The 20,426-nt window shown below is 44.0% G+C and overlaps 1 protein-coding gene and 1 pseudogene across 1 annotated transcript; one reads left to right on the forward strand and one right to left on the reverse strand.

Moving 5' to 3' along the window:
* Positions 1 to 8,296: 8,296 nt before the first annotated feature.
* On the reverse strand, positions 8,297 to 9,405 carry LOC119333662 (annotated as a pseudogene).
* A 2,081-nt stretch (positions 9,406 to 11,486) lies between these two features.
* On the forward strand, positions 11,487 to 12,533 carry LOC119330954. Its single transcript, XM_037604106.1, has one exon. The coding sequence runs from the start codon at positions 11,487 to 11,489 to the stop codon at positions 12,531 to 12,533; it is 1,047 nt and encodes a 348-aa protein (XP_037460003.1).
* The last annotated feature ends 7,893 nt before the right edge of the window (positions 12,534 to 20,426 follow it).

Below are 20,426 nucleotides of genomic sequence, written 5' to 3' on the forward strand. Positions count from 1 at the left end.
GATCCGAAGGCAAGGCATTCGTTGCTAAGAATGGATCCTTTCTAGAGAAGGAGTTTCTCTCGAAAGAAGTGAGTGGGAGGAAAGTAGAACTTGATGAGGTAACTGTACCTGCTCCCTTATTGGAAAGTAGTTCATCACAGAAACTGGTTCCTGTGACACCTACACCAATTAGTGAGGAAGCTAATGATATTGATCATGAAACTTCAGATCAAGTTACTACTGAACCTCGTAGGTCAACCAGAGTAAGATCCGCACCAGTGTGGTATGGTAATCTTGTTCTGGAGGTCATGTTACTTGACCATGACGAACCTACGAACTATGAGGAAGCGATGATGAGCCCAGATTCCGCAAAATGGCTTGAGGCCATGAAATCTGAGAAGGGATCCATGTATTAGAACAAAGTATGGACTTTGGTTGACTTGCCCGGTGATCGGCAAGCCATTGATATTAAAGGGATCTTCAAGAGGAAGACGGACGCTGATAGTAGTGTTACTATCTACAAAGCTAGACTTGTCGAAAAAGGTTTTTGACAAAGTTCAAGGTGTTGACTACGATGAGATTTTCTCACTCGTATCGATGCTTAGAGTCTGTTCGAATCATGTTAGCAATTGCCGCATTTTATGAAATCTGGCAAATGGATAAACAAAAATGCATTCCTTAATGGATTTATTAAAGAAGAGTTGTATATGATGCAACCGGAAGGTTTTGTCAATCCTAAAGGTACTAACAAAATATGCAAGCTCTAGCGATCCATCTATAGACTGGTGCAAGCATCTCGGAGTTGGAATATACGCTTTGATAAGTTGATCAAAGCATATAGTTTTATACAGACTTGCAGTGAAGCCTGTATTTACAAGAAAGTGAGTGGGAGCACTACAGCATTTTTGATAAGTATATGTGAAAGACATATTGTTGATCGGAGATAATGTAGAATTATTCTGCAAAGCATAAAGGAATATTTGAAAGGAGTTTTTCAAAGAAAGACCTCGGTGAAGCTGCTTACATATTGAGCATCAAGATCTATAGAGATAGATCAAGATGCTTGATAAGTTTTTCAATGAGTACATACCTTGACAAGATTTTGAAGTAGTTCAAAATGGAACAGTCAAAGAAGAAGTTCTTGCCTGTGTTACAAGGTGTGAAACTGAGTAAGACTCAAAACCCAACCAAAGCAGAAGATAGAGAGAGAATGAAAGTCATTCCCTATGCCTCAGCCGTAGGTTCTATAAAGTATGCCATGCTGTGTACCAGACCTATTGTATACCCTGCCCTGTGTTTGGCAAGGGAGTACAATAGTGATCTAGGAGTAGATCACTGGACATTGGTCAAAATTATCCTTGGTGGAATAAGGATATGTTTCTCGATTATGGAGGTGACAAAAGGTTCATCATAAAGGGTTACGTCGATGCAAGTTTTGACACTGATCCAGATGACTCAAAGTCTCAATCTGGATACATATTCAAAGTGGGAGCAATTATCTAGAGTAGCTCCGTGCAGAGCATTGTTGACATAGAAAATTGCAGAATACATACGAATCTGAATGTGGCAGACCCATTGACTAAACTTCCCTCACAAGCAAAACATGATCACACCTTAGTACTCTTTGGGTATTAATGACATAGTGATGTGAACTAGATTATTGACTCTAGTAAACCCTTTGGGTGTTGGTCACATGACGATGTGAACTATGGGTGTTAATCACATGGTGATGTGAACTATTGATGTTATATCAGATGGCGATGTGAACTAGATTATTGACTCTAGTGCAAGTGGGAGACTGAAGGAAATATGCCCTAGAGGCAATAATAAAGTTATTATTTATTTCCTTATATCATGATAAATGTTTATTATTCATGCTAGAATTGTATTAACCGGAAACATAATACATGTGTGAATACATAGACAAACGTAGTGTCACTAGTATGCCTCTACTTGACTAGCTCGTTGATCAAAGATGGTTAAGTTTCCTAGCCATAGACATGAGTTGTCATTTGATTAATGGGATCACATCATTAGGAGAATGATGTGATTGACATGACCCATTCCATTATCTTAGCACCCGATCGTTTAGTATGTTGCTATTGCTTTCTTCATGACTTATACATGTTCCTATGACCATGAGATTATGCAACTCCTGTTTGCCGGAGGAACACTTTGTGTGCTACCAAACGTCACAACGTAACTGGGTGATTATAAAGGAGCTCTACAGGTGTCTCCAAAGGTACATGTTGGGTTGGCGTATTTCGAGATTAGGATTTGTCACTCCGATTGTCGGAGAGGTATCTCTGGGCCCTCTCGGTAATGCACATCACATAAGCCTTGCAAGCATTGCAACTAATGAGTTAGTTGCGAGATGATGTATTACGAAACGAGTAAAGAGACTTGCTAGTAATGAGATTGAACTAGGTATTGAGATACCGACGATCGAATCTCGGGCAAGTAACATACCGATGACAAAGGGAACAAAGTGTGTTGTTATGCGGTCTGACCGATAAAAGATCTTCGTAGAATATGTGGGAGCCAATATGAGCATCCAGGTTCCGCTATTGGTTATTGACCGGAGACATGTCTCGGTCATGTCTACATTGTTCTCGAACCCGTAGGGTCCGCACGCTTAACGTTACGATGACAGTTTCATTATGAGTTTATATTTGATGTACCGAAGTTTGTTCGGAGTCCCGGATGTGATCACAGACATGACGAGGAGTCTCGAAATGGTCGAGACATAAAGATTGATATATTGGACGGCTATATTCGGACATCGAAAGTGTTCCGGGTGACTTCGGAGAAAACCGGAGTGCCGGAGGGTTACCGGACCCCCCCCCCCCGGAGAAGTAATGGGCTTTATGGGCCCTAGTGGAGAGAGAGAGGGACGGCCAGGGTGGGCCGCGCGCCCCTCCCCCTCTGGTCCGAATTGGACTAGGCTTCTCCCTCTCCCCCTTCCTTCCCCCCTCCTAGTAGGAGTAGGAAAGAGGGGAGTCCTACTCCTACTAGGAGGAGGACTCCTCCTCCTTGGCGCGCCCAAGGGCCGGCCGGCCTCCCCCTTGCTCCTTTATATATGGGGGCAGGGGGGCACCTCTAGATACACAAGTTGATCTTCAAGATCGTTCTCTTAGCCGTGTGTGGTGCCCCCCTCTACCATAGTCCTCGATAATATTGTGGTGGTGCTTAGGCAAAGCCCTGCGACAGTAGAACATCAAGATCGTCACCACGCCGTCGTACTGACGGAACTCTTCCCCGACACTTTGCTGGATCGGAGTCCGGGGATCGTCATCGAGCTGAACGGGTGCTAGAACTCGGAGGTGCCGTATTTTCGGTGCTTGATCGGTCGGGCCAAGAAGACGTACGACTACATCAACTGCGTTGTCATAACGCTTCCGCTGTCGGTCTACGAGGGTACGTAGACTACACTCTCCCCTCTCGTTGCTATGCATCACCATGATCTTGCGTGTGCGTAGGAAAATTTTGAAATTACTATGTTCCCCAACACAAAGAACACTCCACTTTCCCAGATCGCGACAAGTGGCGCACATGCAGCGCGCCACTTGTCGCAGCCGGGGAATTTTCCCTTTTTTCGTAGATCCGTTTATTCAAAACGTTTTATCTTTTAAACTGTGCGTCCAAATCTCGAACCGTTTTCATTATTGGATTCCTCGCGTCGAGATCTTCAAAACTAGATCCCATGTTGATAGGTTTTGACGAAATTTTCTTCACGAAAAAACCGGGCGAAAAAACCGAAACCAGAAGCATGGTTTTTTTTCCTTTCCGAAAGAGGCACGCCCATGCCTCTCGTGAAATCACGCCCGTGCCTCTCGTGAAAGCAAAACCGTGAGTCTCGTGGAAGGAAAAAACAGAAAACATATTTTTTTTCTGTTTCTGAGAGGCACGGCAATGACTCTCGTGAAAGCACAACCGTGCCTCTTACGGAAGCAAAACCGTGACTCTCGCGAAAGAAAAAAAAACAGAAAACGCGTTTTCCCCTTTTTGAGAGGCGTGGCCGTGACTTTCACGAAAGAACAACCGTGCCTCTCACGGAAGCAAAACCGTGACTCTCACAAAAAACAGAAAACGCGTTTTGTTTTCCCTTTCCAAGAGGCACGACTCTCACGAAAGCACAACCGTGCCTCTCGCGGAAGCAAAACCTTGACTCTCGCGAAAGAAAAAAAAATAGAAAATACGTTTTTCTTTTTGTTTCCGAAAGGCACGGTCGTGACTCTCGCTAAAGCACAACCGTGCCTCTCGCGGGAAAAAACAGTGACTTCCGCAAAAGAACAAAAAATACGTTTTTTTGCCCCCAATTTTTTTTCGATGTTTTTGATTGAAAAGCTAAGGAAGACAGGGGGAAAACCAAAACATCGAAAAACCCTGGAAAAAAAACCCGTTTAAAAAGTCGAAAACGCATGCGGAAAAATAAAATAAAAAACAAAATCTGGAGGGAGCGTCCAGAGCGCGACACGTGGCGAATGGCTGAGAGCGCGCCAAGTGACGCTGATCGTTGCGAGGCTCCCGAAGGAGCACTCGTTAATTAGTTGCTCCCTTGCAGCAAGACCTAGGGAACCCTCGCGTCACGCAGAGCGTGAGATGGCCCGCCCAGCCACACGGGAGGATACTGCCTCGTTTTTTCATGTTTTTTTTGCTTTTTTTATTTTTGTTTATCCTACCAAATATTGTAAAAATATATCGCAAAAAACATTTAAAAAAGTATGTTAACCAAGCTTTGGAAAAATGTTAGATTTGTAAAGAGAAATGTTTCGCATTTATACGAAAAATGTATACAAATATATACATTATGTGTGAAAAAGTCGATCTTGTATTTACAAAAATGTTGATCTAAGTTTTTTTAAAGGTTTAAAAAGAATTTGAAAAAACTTAATCAAGAGTATGATTTTTTTTCAAAGGTGTACAGAATGTTGACCATGTTAAAAATGTAAAACTTTTATTTGAAAAATGTTGATCAAGAATTTAAAATACGTTAAATGTGTATATAAAAATATTGACCAGATATTAAAAATATATTATTTTGGTATTTCAAACATGTTAATCAAGTATTTGAAAAAACAATGTGTATAGAAAACAATTTAGCATGTATTTGAAAAAGATTAATAAATCATTTGAAAAAAATATTAAGTGTGTATAGAAAGAAAGTTGACCATGTATTCAAAAAATGTTAATCAAGCATTCAAAAAATGTTAAAGGTGTATAGAAAAAATGCTCACTATGTATTTAATAAATGTTAATCTTTTATTTGAAAAATGGTAAACATGTATTGGTCGAATGAAAACCGATTAAAATGGGAAAAAAAGAAAAAACAGTGAAAACCGAAAAAGAAATGAAGAAAATCAAAGAGAAAATAAAATTAAAAAAACAATGAAAACCGAAAAATAAAGAATGTTAGCATTTGGAAAAATGTTAAATTTGTACAGAGTAATGTTTCACATTTATACAAAAAAAATGCATACAAAATATACAATATGTGTGAAAAATTCGATCATGCATAAAAATGTTGATCTAAGTATTTACAAAAATGTTTAACAAGAATTTGAAAAACCTTAATCATGAATATGAATTTATTTAATGTTACAGAATGTTGACCATGTATTAAAAATGTCAAACTTGTAATGTTGATCAAGAATTTAAAATATGTTAAATGTGTATAAAAAAATATTGTCCATACAATTAAAAATATTAATTTGGTATTTCAAAAATGTTAATCAACCATTTGAAAAAAATGGTATAGAAAAATTTGGGCATGTATTCAAAAAATGTTAAACTTGTATTTAAAAGAGATTAATCAAGCATTTGAAAAAAATTAAGTGTGTATAGAAAAAAATTTGACCATGTATTCAAAATTTTTTACTTTTTCTACTGAAAAAATGTTAATCAAGCATTTGAAAAATGTTAAATGGGTATAGAAAAATATGTTGACTATGTATTTAATAAATGTTAATCTTGTATTTTAAAAATGTTAAACATGTATTGGTCGAATGTGTTGGTATGTACGAAAAATGCATATATAAACAGCGAAAACCTGAGAGAAAACAAAAGAAACCCGATGAAAAACAAGAACAGAAGCAAGCTAAACCGATTAAATGGGAAAAAAAGAAAAACAACCAGTGAAAACCGGGGGATAAATAAAGAGAAAAGAAAATAAAACAAAACCAAAGAAAACCAAGGAAAAAAAAGAAAGAAAACAAAGAGAAAAGGAAAAAAATGAGTAAAAACAGAGAAAAACAAAAAACCCAGGAAAAATGGGAAAAACAAGTGGTAAACCGCCTCTTTTTATTCAGGTAGGTCCCACCCAATTTACAAAACATGAGCCTGAAAGGAGACGCAGTTGCTAGAGGATTACGCATTAACCAGTCGATCCTGTGATCGATCATCGCTCTCTACTATCAGACTTAAACCAACAACAGTCGCTGCAACGTGTCCCACGCTGGGTGCTCTCTTTGCATTTTATTTTATTTTATTTTTCTATACAGGTTTTTGGGTTTTAGATGGTTTTTTCGGATTTTTTCAGCCTTTTTCCCTAGGTATTCATGGAAAAATTTGGAGAAGCAAATTGCGTATCTTTTTTCCTTTCGCGTGAGGCACAGATTCGCTTCTTGTGGAGGCACGTATTTGCTTCTGCAAGAGGCATAGTTGTGCCTCTTGAAAAGGGAAAACGTGTTTTCCCCCACGAGAGGCGCAAATTTGCTTCTCGTGATCTGCTTCCGCGAAAGGCACAACTATGACGCTCAGAAAGAAAAGAAAAAACTTGTTTTTTTTGCTTCTGAGAGCCGCTATCTTGGGCGGCCTCTTTCCACACGGCTCTAGACAACCCACCGACCATCGGGTCTGGGTCGTCGAAGATGTTGGTCCTGCCGCTGCCTACGTTTCCACCTCCGTTGCCTTTGTCGCCGTAGCTTTCTTCTTCATTTGCGACCCAGTCCCGGTGTCTCGATCATAGATCTCGGCGACCTAGGCCCCCTTTTGCGTTGTCGCGCACCGTGGTAGTTTGGCCGCAACGGGGGCGGTGACGGGAGGTTGGGGAACGCTGGCGTGATGCAGGATGAGGAGGGGGGGGTGGAGGATCCGCTGCCAACGAGGGAGGAGGCTGTGTCACGGCTCGATCTGCCGACCAAGCGCTCTGGTTGGGCAGCGATGATCGGCGTCGGTCGGATCCAGCCATAGGAGGCGGCGCGCAGTGGTGGATTTGGGTGGTGGGACGATGGTGTGCCGCTTCTTTTACTCGGTGGCGAGTGGGCGATTGTTTTTACTCCTCTACATCCGCTCGTAAAATTTATGGAAAACTCTTAAATCCATCCGGCTGATTTTTCGTCTGCTTGCCATGCGTGCATCCCCATTGTGCATCACTCGGTCAACTGCCCAGCCCCATACCCATCTCTGGATAGGCCCCACACGCCGCTTAGCATCCGCCTTATCCCCCCATGGAGGAAGCCACAACCACACATTTTTCCTGCCACATCGTTATCTTCCCCTTTCTCTAGATCAAGGTCAACACTGGCCACTGCTTCCGCAAGCTCTGCTACCCCTCTGTTGTTGCTCCTGCAGAGCAAAAAGGGAATGGCCACTACTCGCCGCCTTTTTTCTACTGTAGGGAGTGCTGCAACGGAGTCGTGCTCCACTACAATGGGGCGGGGCATTGCTACCGGCGGCATGACAAGTCGAGTATGGCGGTGCTACTCGCTGGTGAGAAGCTATGGTGCGTGACCCATGGACAGGAGCAATGATTGAGAAGGAATCGAGTGGCTCTAATACATCCTAGTTGAGCAAATCGGACAGCTGACTAGGCGGCTTAAAATTGGAAAAATGAGCCGCCTGATTTGTAGGAGCCGCCAAAATTACATAGACTTTAGGACTTCGGCTAGGTGCCGGTTAGAGGAGTAAACCGTTATTTTACTTCTCTAACCGGTTTGAGGGGATCGGCGAAAGATGATCCAACTATGTTCAAACTTCGTGCCTCTCGTGCAAATCTTCTATGACACTCACGCCATTTTTGGACGATCGAATCAAGTAAACTTACTAGGGCAAGAAATTGAAAACGGCCTACTAAATCAGCATTTGTTTCCATGTAATTGTTAACATAAGCAGTCTTGAAACCAACCACATCACATGATATAATACAAACACAATACATGGAGAACTACTACTGGCATAGATAGACCAGAAGCTCTCACAAATTAATGCCCCAATCCAAATAATCAACCAAAGAATAGTCTCTAGCTCTAGCTAGCAGATCAATCGATCTGTCTGTCTAAGTGGAACTTGGATCTCTCAGTCTAGGTGGAACTGCAATCTAAGCATCCTTGTTGAATTTCACTAACTCATCATGATCAACGATATCCGGCAATGAGTCCCACGCCGGTTCTTCCCCCTCCGTCTCCGCTGGCTTGTCAAGTATTCTCATGAATTGGTCCATTGGGATGCTGAAATTATCCTCAGGCGCATCCTCATCATGCTGCTGCTGGTACTGATCAAGAACATTGGCTGCCCCCATGGAGTTCTCTCCCTTCTCGCTGTTGTCATAATGAAGAGGACCCACCGACGACATTATGCCATCCATGAAGTTTTGGCCGTCGTCGTCGTCGTCGTCGTCGTCGCCGCCATAATGAGGAAGAGGCGGGGGCGAAGGCGGCAGATCCGATGCCTGTGACGGCTCAACGTGCTCTTGCCGGAGACCACGGACACTCCCCGGCGGCATCAGCGCGGCGGCAGCGGCGAAATAGTCTGCCGGGACAGGCTTCTTGTTCCCCGCCGTCAGGCCGTCCTCCCCGTAGATTTCCCTTAGGCCCTCGGCGCGCGGCATGACATAGAGCTTGTGGAGCGCGGGCACGCCCCTCCTGCCGTCGCCCCTGTCCCTGTCGCTGGTGAACTCCTGCATGAGCCATGGCGTCTTGAGCTTCTTGGACGGGGGCGGGGGGACGTAGTAGAACCCGAAGCAGTTCTTGCGCCCGCCCTCTTCGCGAAGCTCCTCCTTGCTCTGCTCCACCCGCCGGTCCGGACGCTGCGGTCGGCGCGCTTGTTCTCTGTCACGCTGCACGGGCTCTGGAACTTGCTCTCGTCGAGGAACCACCACGTGTGCTTGCCCTCGCGAGCGCTGGCCGGCGGGTGCAGCCGCTGCAGCGCGTAGGGGTCGTTGTCGTACATGTCGGCGTGGAGGATGAACCCCCGCGCGTCGGGCATCTTGTCGTCGCCGGTGATCCACCGGTTGAGGAATCCCATCCTGTCCGCCTTCGTCGGGTTGAAGTAGACGCCGGGAGGCAGAAGCGGCGGCTGCTTGAGTTCGTTCGCCCCGATGGGCCCGGGCGGAGGCGCCATGGACAGGGAGCTGCTGGCTCCGGCTCCGGCGTCAGCGGTGGCGGGAGTTGATCTCTTGATTGCTTTCCTCGCTTTCGTGACGGCCATGGTTTCCTGGCGAGCTGTGTTTGAGGAGGGATTGGATTGATCGGTGGGCTGGGGATTATATGGTGTGGAGACGACGCGCTCCTGTCTGAAATCGGATTCGCCTCATCGTCCCAACCTGTAGTCGGACATGGATTTCCATGTTTAGTTTCCCCCGGCCTGGAGACGGAACCGGAGCAGAGCAGTCGACGAGCTTCCCGCGCGATTTCTGTTTCCCGCCTTTTCCCCGAAACTCGGGTCCCCACCTTTGCCTCATTGGGCCTGGCCCAACAACCGTCCCATATCCTACGCTTATTCCAGTTACTATTTTTTTATTCCTAAAAAAATGTTAGTACTATTTATTTCCCTGTACCTTTTCAATTTCCTTGTATTTCAATTTGATTTTTTCTGATTTGTGAACAGATTCTCTCATTTATAATTATTAGTGGCATTTCCAGGAATTGTTACTCGCATAGCTCAACAAGCTTGTATTTCGGTGGACGGTCATTTGGTGTGAGACCGATGAAAGTAGTATTGGATAGCGGAAGCTTATTCACCTACTTTTCCGCACAACCATATCAAGCGTTTGCCATTGCAGTAAATTTTCACAACATTTTCCTATCCTACCATAGTAGGATTACTATAAGGCCCCTCCCAATGCTCCACCTTGGACAGGTGCTAAGCCTGCCACATAGGCAAAAGTCAGACGTGGCATATTAATTAATGAGGAGAGAGAGCGAATCGGTACCCTCACGAAGAAACGATTCCAGGCGCTCGTACCTAGGCGGAACGCAGTTAATTCGATCCTATGCGCCATGCACGCCGCCGAATAGCCTCGCCTCTTCTCTTTTCCCCGTCTTCCCCTTTGGTCTCCTCCACCCGCTCGCCCTGCGCCGCCGCCCCGGCATAGCCACCTCTTCCTCGCCCCGCGACGCTGCCACGCCTGTCAGGCGTTGCCTTCATGGACCACCGCCGGCAGAAAGTATCAGGGACCCCCTCGGCTCAGCTCGCCGCCACCGGTAGCTCCTCCGGCCAGTCGCGGGAGAAGATATCTGGGACAACACCAGCGCCCTCGGTTCAGTTCGCCGTCGCTGGTAGCTCCGCCGGCCAGCCACAATCTGCTCGATGGTATTTGTCCTTTCACAAATCAGAATACTTTTTTGTTCTGTATCCTAGTGTGCCTCATGCTTTGTCCCTCCCATTCTTGCTTAGATGAGATTTTCTCTGCATCAGACTTGGGCTGTGGCCAAAATTTGACTGGTAATTGGCCAAGAAGACCTGGTTGATTTCAATTTATAATTTTTGTTCAGTTCAGAACGTTCTAATTGATTTCAGAACATACTAGTTCAGCTCATAATACACAATGGTTCAGTTCAGTTTAGATTGGAGTTACTTGTAGTTGGAAGGAACGCAGTTGATTATACTACATCTAGATACGTCTGTAGCAATCATTTTATATAGGATCAAACTGAGTTCAGTTCAGTTTTGAAGTTCTATGAGAAATTGGTTCAGACAGAATAAGATTACGGTGTACAAAATTACTCTGTTTTTAGTAGATGAAGCAAAATTTGCACTGATGCTATCTTGTCATACAAATAATTAGACACAAACTTTTTTTAAGAAATCAAACGCAATTCTGTTTTTATCACTAGAAGTTCATCACTTAACTTTCATGTTATTGTTCTCTGGTTCAGGAATCTAAACAGTGTCGCCTAGCTGTTTTTTTTTGGTTCGATCTTATTCTGATGTGTACACTTGTTGTATTGTTTGTTACATGTTTCAGGCCTATGTATAACCATCCACCAGATGATCCTGATGATACAGATCAACAACATGATAGTGATGCCAGAAACACTACATATCCAGCAGAGTTATACACACTTGATGAATTCCTAGCCAAGGAGGACCTGCTAGACTCCTTCGCCGAGGAGATTGCTGTGGAGTTGAAGGGAACACTTGAGGCTCTTCAAGCAAGAGCACTTAGCAGGAGTGGTCCAAGGATATATGTGAATAGACCGCGTGAAGAAGCACATCAACAGCTTGTACGAGATTACTTCTGCGACAATCCTCTCTACGGCGCCAAAAAATTTCGGAGAAGATTCAGGATGAGACGACTTCTCTTTCTTCGCATCGTCAATGCACTAGGTGAGTGGTCTCCATACTTCACCACAAGGACAGATGCGCTTAACCGTGAAGGGCTCTCTCCACTGCAAAAGTGCACGGCGGCAATACGCCAATTGGCTTATGGCACACCTGCAGATAGTCTTGATGAATATCTCAAGATTGGCGAGACTACCGCGGTTGATTGCTTGAAGAACTTTGTGCAAGGAGTGATTGATACCTATGCTGCAGAGTATTTACGAAGCCCCAACACTGAAGATACAGAGCGCTTGCTCTGCATTGGCGAAGGTCGTGGGTTTCCTGGCATGTTAGGAAGCCTGGATTGTATGCATTGGCGGTGGGAAAAATGTCCTATTGCATGGAAGGGCCAATTTACTCGTGGTGATAAAGGGTGGCCTAGTCTTATTCTGGAGGCAGTTGCTTCACAAGATCTCCGGATATGGCATGCCTACTTTGGTATTGCTGGGTCAAACAATGACATCAATGTGCTGAATCAATCACCATTGTTTATCAAGCAGCTGAAAGGCCAAGCTCCTCAAGTGAACTTTTTTGTAAATGACAAGGAATATCAACATGGTTATTACCTTGTAGATGGGATATACCCAGAATGGGCAGCTTTTGTGAAGACAATATCGATGCCACAGACAGAGAAGCACAAGTTGTTTGCTGCACATCAGGAAGGGGCAAGGAAGGATGTGGAATGTGCTTTTGGTGTCTTGCAAGGTCGATTCTCTATCTTGCGTCGTCCTGCACGTTTGTATGACCGGGGTGATATCCAGAAGGTCATGATAGCTTGCATCATTCTTCACAATATGGTAGTCGAGGATGAAGAAGAAGCGGTGGCTAATATTCTTAATTTGAACAAGGAGGCGGGTACATCCATTGTTCTACCATCAGTATTCACACACGGCGACATACCGGTATTCGCCCAGGTGCTACAAAGGGATGCAAGAATCCGAGATCGCGGGACTCATAGAGCACTCAAAACTGATTTGGTAGAGCATATTTGGAAAAAGTTTGGGTCAAAATAGATTATTATCATCATTTATTTTAAGCACTTCTAATTGTAGGTGTAATTTCATGTATTTTCATAATATCTTATTGGCACTTTATGTATGGACTCAAGTCATCTATATTTTCATGTGTTTTCCTCAAGGGATATTATTTGCTTAATACGTAGCATAAATATGCCACAAAGTTTATATACTACAAAAAATCCTTGGACTTATTAAATGAAGAGAGCTTAGCTACAAGAAGCTAAGCACCTATGCATTGGGGAGTTTGGTTGCTAAGCTATTTAATATGCTTAGCACCCCATCTAAGCACCGGTCCATTGGAAGCAGCCTAAGCATAGCGTGCACTTTGCTGGACCCTGACATTTTATCGACAAAACATAAGGAACGACAAAGAAGTGTCTTCTAAGTATATAATGCTTGAAATATTTGGCATCTATGCTCTTTGCATTATTCTATTTTATAGCATAAGTCATCCACCGTAAGTTTATCAAATTGTGCATTAAAATAGAAGGCAAAACAAAAAAACGCAAATGAACTAGGGAGGGAGAATAGTTCCTCGCCAAATAAGCAGGTAAATAACATTTTTGGTAAAAGATATGCCAACAATACAAAAGAAAAAAGGGTACACATTCTAATGAATGTTTAGCTCCCTACAAACCATCCCTATTAGATAGAAGGAAATCAGGAAACACAAGCTAAATCATTGCCATCGACATGCATGACATAACCCTATCATACAAAATTAAAGCAATATGTGGATTTCTTAAAGTTTGTACTTAGGGAGGAAACTGGTCTAGGGATGGATTCATCCCCACCTCGTTGGGTTTGCTGCCCCCCATCCCCTCGATATATATGTCCCTCCTTAAATATCTTAGGGTGTCGTTTAGGGTTTAGGTTTTATTTAGTTTAAAATAAGTTAGCCATTGTTGCAACTTTTTGTAAACTGTCATGTTCATTGACTTTTGATGAACTTTTTTCCGAATCCTAACTTAATCAATCTCCATCCATATTCGCAATATTCATGATTCTTGCTTGTTCTTGATTGCACGTAGTGATTTGACCTTCGCCCTCAAACTGACCATCTGCATCATGGGTAACAAAGAGGAGATTGGTTTAAACAATTGCCAACACACACTATCTAAGTGTCTAGTGTTGTCGAGTCATCAAGGTCACTTTTCGCTCAAATCGAAGGAGTGCCTCTTGTTAAAAGGTAGGGATACCATAGCACAGATGAGGGGCTTCTTTCTTAGTGAACGTTCTACATTGATTTTTCAATTATGTACGGGTTGTTGATAATGTCAATTTGATTGCCTTTTTGTTGACTTGGTTTGATTTTAACATTTTTTCCCATGTATGCTTTTTCTAACTGGGCTAATCCCCTTTCCATTATCAAGATAACAGAAATACAGCCGAGTCCAAGAGTGTTCAAAAGTAAAAGGGAAAGGGGAAAAGCGAGTTCAGGGCAGTCTAGGGAAACCCACTGCAGTCGCTCGACTCGAAACGACCACCATGGGGAAAAACCCTAGACCACCGCTAACACACTAATTACATAGGTTCAACAACAAGATAGCCACATATTACAGGATTATGATAAGCCTGCACAAAGGCGCAGGGAAACCACAAACACCAAAAGGGACTACCACAGGATGCGCCGAGATCTTCACTCCATGGACTCATCTGGGTAGGCCGACGCGCAGATCCTCATCATGCTTTTAGTGTTCTCCTTCAGAAGGGTCGCTCCTCTCTCCAGGTCCAGCCGGTCCCCGCCCTTCAGAAGCCCTGCCCAATAAGATAAGTGAATGCTTATTGTAAAAATAATCTCAAAAGGAGATGCAGGTTTCTGAACTCGAAGGTGGCTTTGTTTCTACAGTTCCAGATGGCCCGGCACACAGCTGCCAATCCAGTGGTGTAGAACCGCTCCCCTTCGGGACAATATGCATAAAACCAAGAGTAAAATTGACAAAGATTATTTGAGCACAAATCAGTGCCCAGTACTGACCCCACTGTTCGCCAGGCAATCCTAGTGATCGGGCATAAAAAGAACAAGTGTGGGTAAGTTTCTCTGCAATTGCAGAAAGAACATCGAAGGTTTGCGACCCAGTTTCTAGGTTTCATCGCATCTCTAGTCAGTATCGCGTCCTGCTGCCACAAAAAGATCTGGATTTTAGCAGGTAATTTGGCCTTCCAAATCCACATGTAGTCGCGGCCACCTAAGTTTCTCTCAAGGTATGAATACATTGACTTCAATGTGTATTTGCCTTTCGACCCAGACAACCATTCAATCTTGTCACTACCACCAGACAAATTGAGCTCATTAATGGTTTTTATGTTGCCAACCTCCTGGGTAAGATCCCCCGACAACCTGCGTCTAAACAGCAATCCACCCCCTCGCCCTTGGAACTGAGACACCATATCATCAGGGAAATTTGCAATGCTAAATAAATCTGGGTATGTAACACGCAGGGGTGGGTGCATAGCAATGGAGTCATGCCAAAGCCTAGCTACGTCCCCTACACGAATATATATCCCCCTTCTGGTCATATAATATTCTTTCACTTTAAGAAGTGACTTCCAGACCGGGGAGTTATTCAATTTCTGTTTCACACAGGCGATAGAACTTCTCTTTAGATATTTGGCCTTCACGATATCTTGCTACAGCACTTTTCCAATGCCTAATTTCGACCACCACTTGGACAGGAGGGAAATATTATGTTTCTTAAGATCTTTAACACCAATACCCCCTTTCTTTTTGGATCTACACAAGCGAGACCACTTGACAAGGTGATATCTTCTGTTGTTCTGTTGGGGAACGTAGTAATTTCAAAAAAATTCCTACGCACACGCAATATCATGGTGATGCATAGCAACGAGAGGGGAGAGTGTGATCCACGTACCCTTGTAGATCGACAACGGAAGTGTTTGGTTGATGTAGTCGTACGTCTCCATGGCCCGACCGATCAAGCACCGAAACTACGGCACCTCCGAGTTCTAGCACACGTTCAGCTTGATGACGATCCCCGGACTCCGATCCAGCAAAGTGTCGGGGAAGAGTTCCGTCAGCACGATGGCGTGGTGACAATCTTGATGTACTACTGTCGCAGGGCTTCGCCTAAGCACCGCTACAATATTATCGAGGACTATGGTGGCAGGGGGCGCCGCACACGGCTAAGAATATGATCACGTGGATCAACTTGTCTTCCTCTGGGGTGCCCCTGCCTCCGTATATAAAGGCTCAAAGGGGGGGGGGGCGCGGCCGGCCAGGAGAGGCGCGCCAGGAGGAGTCCTACTCCCTCCGGGAGTAGGACTCCCCCCCCCAATCCTAGTTGGAATAGGATTCGTGAGGTGGAAAAGAGAGAGAGAGAGAAGGAGGGGGGCGCCGTCCCCCTCTCTCCTTGTCCTATTCGGACTAGGGGGGAGGGGCGCGCGGCCCAGCCCTGGCCGCCTCTCCTCTTCTTCCACTAAGGCCCACTAAGGCCCATATAGCTCCCAGGGGGTTCCGGTAACCTCCCGGTACTCCGGTAAAATCCCGATTTCACCCGGAACACTTCCGTTATCCAAACATAGGCTTCCAATATATCAATCTTTATGTCTCGACCATTTCGAGACTCCTCGTCATGTTCGTGATCACATCCGGGGCTCCGAACAACCTTCGGTACATCAAAACGTATAAACTCATAATATAACTGTCATCGAAACCTTAAGCGTGCGGACCCTACGGGTTCGAGAACAATGTAGACATGACCGAGACACGTCTTCGGTCAATAACCAATAGCGGGACCTGGATGCCCATATTGGATCCTACATATTCTACGAAGATCTTTATCGGTCAGACTGCATAACAACATACGTTGTTCCCTTTGTCATCGGTATGTTACTTTCCCGAGATTCGATCGTTGGTATCCAATACCTAGTTCAATCTCATTACTGGCAAGTCTCTTTACTCGTTCCGTAATACATCATCCTGCAACTAACTCATTAGTTGCAATGCTTGCAAGGCTTAAGTGGTGTGCATTACCGAGAGGGCCTAGAGATACCTCTCCGACGATCGGAGTGACAAATCCTAATCTCGAAATACGTCAACCCAACATGTATCTTTGGAGACACCTATAGAGTACCTTTATAATCACCCAGTTACGTTGTGACGTTTGGTAGCACACAAAGTGTTCCTCCAGCACACGAGAGTTACATAATCTCATAGTCATAGGAACATGTATAAGTGAAAGTGCAACTATCCCTAGGTGGTTTTGGTAATTCATAACAACATATAGCTCATTGAGCTAATGCTATTCCAAGATGATTATTTCAGGAAATCTCAATGATTGGCATGGCATGGATGTGAAAGTGGAACCCTCAAAATGCTAAGGACAAAGAATTGGCTAAAGCTCAAAAGTTCAAGACTCTTCATTTTATATTTTAGTGATCCAAGATCACATTGAGTCTTTAGGAAAAGACAATACTATCAAGGAGGGATGAGGTGTTGCTTAATGAGCCTCTTGCTTTATGTGCTTGGTGATATGCTCCAAAATCCTCAACCACTTTTCCATAGCCACAAATGACCTAAACTCTAAGCCAAACTCGGTCATACCGATTCTTTCAATCCGGCGCCACCGAGTTTCACTTGTCATTTGCCACTGCCAAACCCTAGCAATTCGGTCCTACCGATAAGGATCTCGGTCTCACCGAGATGGGATTGCAAACTCTCTGTTTCCCTTTCGTAACTTTTCGGTCTCACCGAAAGAGCGAATCGGTCCCACCGAGATTGCAATGTACACTCTATGTTTCCTTCTTGTAACTTTTCAGTCTCACCGAAAGAGCGAGTCGGTCCCACCGAGTTTACCTGACCAACTCTCTGGTTAGCTTATTGCCAAACTCGGTCTCACCGAGTTTGTGTAATCGGTCTCACCGAGATTACGTTATGCCCAAACCCTAACCAAATCGGTCCTACCGAGTTGCATGTCAGTCCCACCGAAATCTCTAACGGTCACTAGGTTTACCTTTTCGGTCCAACCGAGTTTGATGATTCGGTCCCACCGAGATTGGTAGATTGTGTGTAACGGCTGGATTTTGTGTGGAGGCTATATATACCCCTCCACCTCCTCTTCATTCAGGAGAGAGCCATCAGAACACATACACAATTCCAACTCATATGTTCTGAGAGAGAACCACCTACTCATGTGTTGAGACCAAGATATTCCATTCCAACCATATGAATCTTGATCTCTAGCCTTCCCCAAGTTGCTTTCCACTCAAACCTTCTTTCCACCAGATCCAAATCCTATGAGAGAGAGTTGAGTGTTGGGGAGACTATCATTTGAAGCACAAGAGCAAGGAGTTCATCATCAACACACCATTTGTTACTTCTTGGAGAGTGGTGTCTCCTAGATTGGCTAGGTGTCACTTGGGAGCCTCCGACAAGATTGTGGAGTTGAACCAAGGAGTTTGTAAGGGCAAGGAGATCGCCTACTTCGTGAAGATCTACCGCTAGTGAGGCAAGTCCTTCGTGGGCGATGGCCATGGTGGGATAGACAAGGTTGCTTCTTCGTGGACCCTTCGTGGGTGGAGCCCTCCGTGGACTCGCGCAACCGTTACCCTTCGTGGGTTGAAGTCTCCATCAACGTGGATGTAGGATATCACCACCTATCCGAACCACGGGAAAAACATCCGTGTCTCCAATTGCGTTTGAATCCTCCAAACCCTTCCCTTTACATTCTTGCAAGTTGCATGCTTTACTTTCCGCTGCCAATATACTCTTTGCATGCTTGCTTGAATTGTGTGATGATTGCTTGACTTGTCCTAAGATAGCTAAAATCTGCCAAGAACTAAAATTGGCAAAAGGTTAAGTTTTTATTTGGTCAAGTAGTCTAATCACCCCCCCTCTAGACATACTTTCGATCCTACAAGTGGTATCAGAGCTTTGGTCTCCATTTGCCTTGATCTCCATAGCTTTTGGTGATCATAGCCTTGGTTTCACAACCTAGGAGAGTATGGCGTCTAGCGAGGGAAATTATCACCGTAGAGGTCCTTACTTTGATGGCACAAATTTTGCTAGTTGGAAGCATAAAATGAAAATGCATATTCTTGGACATAACCCCGCCGTATGGGCTATTGTTTGTGTTGGTTTGCAAGGTGACTTCTTTGATGGGAGAGAACCAAACCATGAAGCTACCGCGGATGAGCTGGAGATGTTGCAATATAATGCTCAAGCTTGTGATATTCTCTTCAATGGATTGTGCCCCGAAGAATTCAACAAAATCAGCCGTCTTGAGAATGCAAAGGAAATTTGGGACACTTTGATTGATATGCATGAAGGTACCGACTCCGTCAAGGAATCCAAGTTGGATGTGCTCCAAAGTCAACTTGACAAGTTCAAAATGAAGGATGGTGAAGGTGTCACTGAAATGTACTCTAGGCTTGCTCTCATCACAAAAGAGATTGCCGGCTTAGGAAGTGAAGAGATGACCGATAGATTCATCATCAAGAAGATCCTAAGAGCCTTGGATGGGAAATATGATACCGTGTGCACATTGATCCAAATGATGCCCAATTACAAAGATCTCAAACCAACGGAAGTGATTGGAAGGATTGTTGCTCATGAGATGTCACTCAAGGATAAAGAGGAACTTCACAACAAATCAAGTGGTGCCTACAAAGCCTCATGTGAAGTCCCCACATCATCAAGTGAGAAACAAAACTTCAATGAAGAATTGAGCTTAATGGTGAAGAACTTCAACAAGTTCTATAAGAGAAGAAGCAAAGATAGAAGCTTCAAGTCAAGGTCCTACAATGACAAAAGATCTTCTAGTCGAGAGCGAAACTGTTACAATTGTGGAAGACCCGGACACTATTCCAATGAGTGTACGGCTCCCTACAAGAGAAGAGAAGATTCTCCAAAAAGAAGAAGCAAAGAATCACCACCAAGAGAGAGAAGGAGTAGGGATGATCATTATGAACGGAGATAATCACGGAGAAGCAAGGATTCGGAAAGGAAAGAAAAATCATCAAGGAGCTACACAAAACGAAGACATAAAGCTCATGTTGGTGAATGGGTATCCGGCTCTGACTCCGACAGCCACTCCGAGAGAAGTTATCACTCCAACTCCGAAGATACTCAAGATGAAGGTGTTGCCGGTCTAGCACTTGTGTCAACCAACTCCTACGACATATTTGACTCACCAAATGAAGGAATTGGAAGATGCTTCATGGCCAAAGGTCCTAAGGTAACACACCCCGAGTATGTTGATTTTAATAGTGATGAAGATGACTTGTTAGGTGATGATGATTTGCTTGTTGACAACTCTAGTGATGAGTACTATGATGAAACATCAATTAATCATGCTAATCAAGATAAAACGAATGACAATGATAAGGAGAAGATTGAGGCTCTAACTAAAGAACTAAACACTCTTAATTTAGCTCATGAAACTATCTTCGAAGATCATCGAGAACTTTTAAGAGCTCATGAGAAATTACGCTTTGAAAAGCTCAATCTTGAGCAATAGCATGAGTTCTTAAAAGCAATCAATGATGATCTCCGAAAGAAAAGTTCTTCTTACATTGCCAAGTGTTTACTATTATCCACTTACATGCCTCAAGTCAAGTGTAGTAACAAGAACAAGAAAGATTCTTCCTCTAGTAGTAACAATGATCATGCTAAATCCAATATTGTTGCTTCTAGTAGTTCTCTTGATTCCACTAATGATTCTCTTAGCCAAGTTACACTTGAGCAAGAAAATAGCTTATTGAAGGGAATTATAGAGGAGTGTACAAAAGCCTTGCCGGGAGTAAGCAATTCAAGGAAATTGTGCGCAAGCAAGGAATGCACCGGAAGAATCAAGGTGTTGGTTTTGAACGAAAGTTAAATGCCAATGGAGTTGAGTGGGAAGAAGATCAATACCCCAAGACAAAGTT

The sequence above is a fragment of the Triticum dicoccoides genome, chromosome 7A (assembly GCF_002162155.2).
Source record: "Triticum dicoccoides isolate Atlit2015 ecotype Zavitan chromosome 7A, WEW_v2.0, whole genome shotgun sequence".
NCBI classification, from domain to species: Eukaryota; Viridiplantae; Streptophyta; class Magnoliopsida; order Poales; family Poaceae; genus Triticum; species Triticum dicoccoides.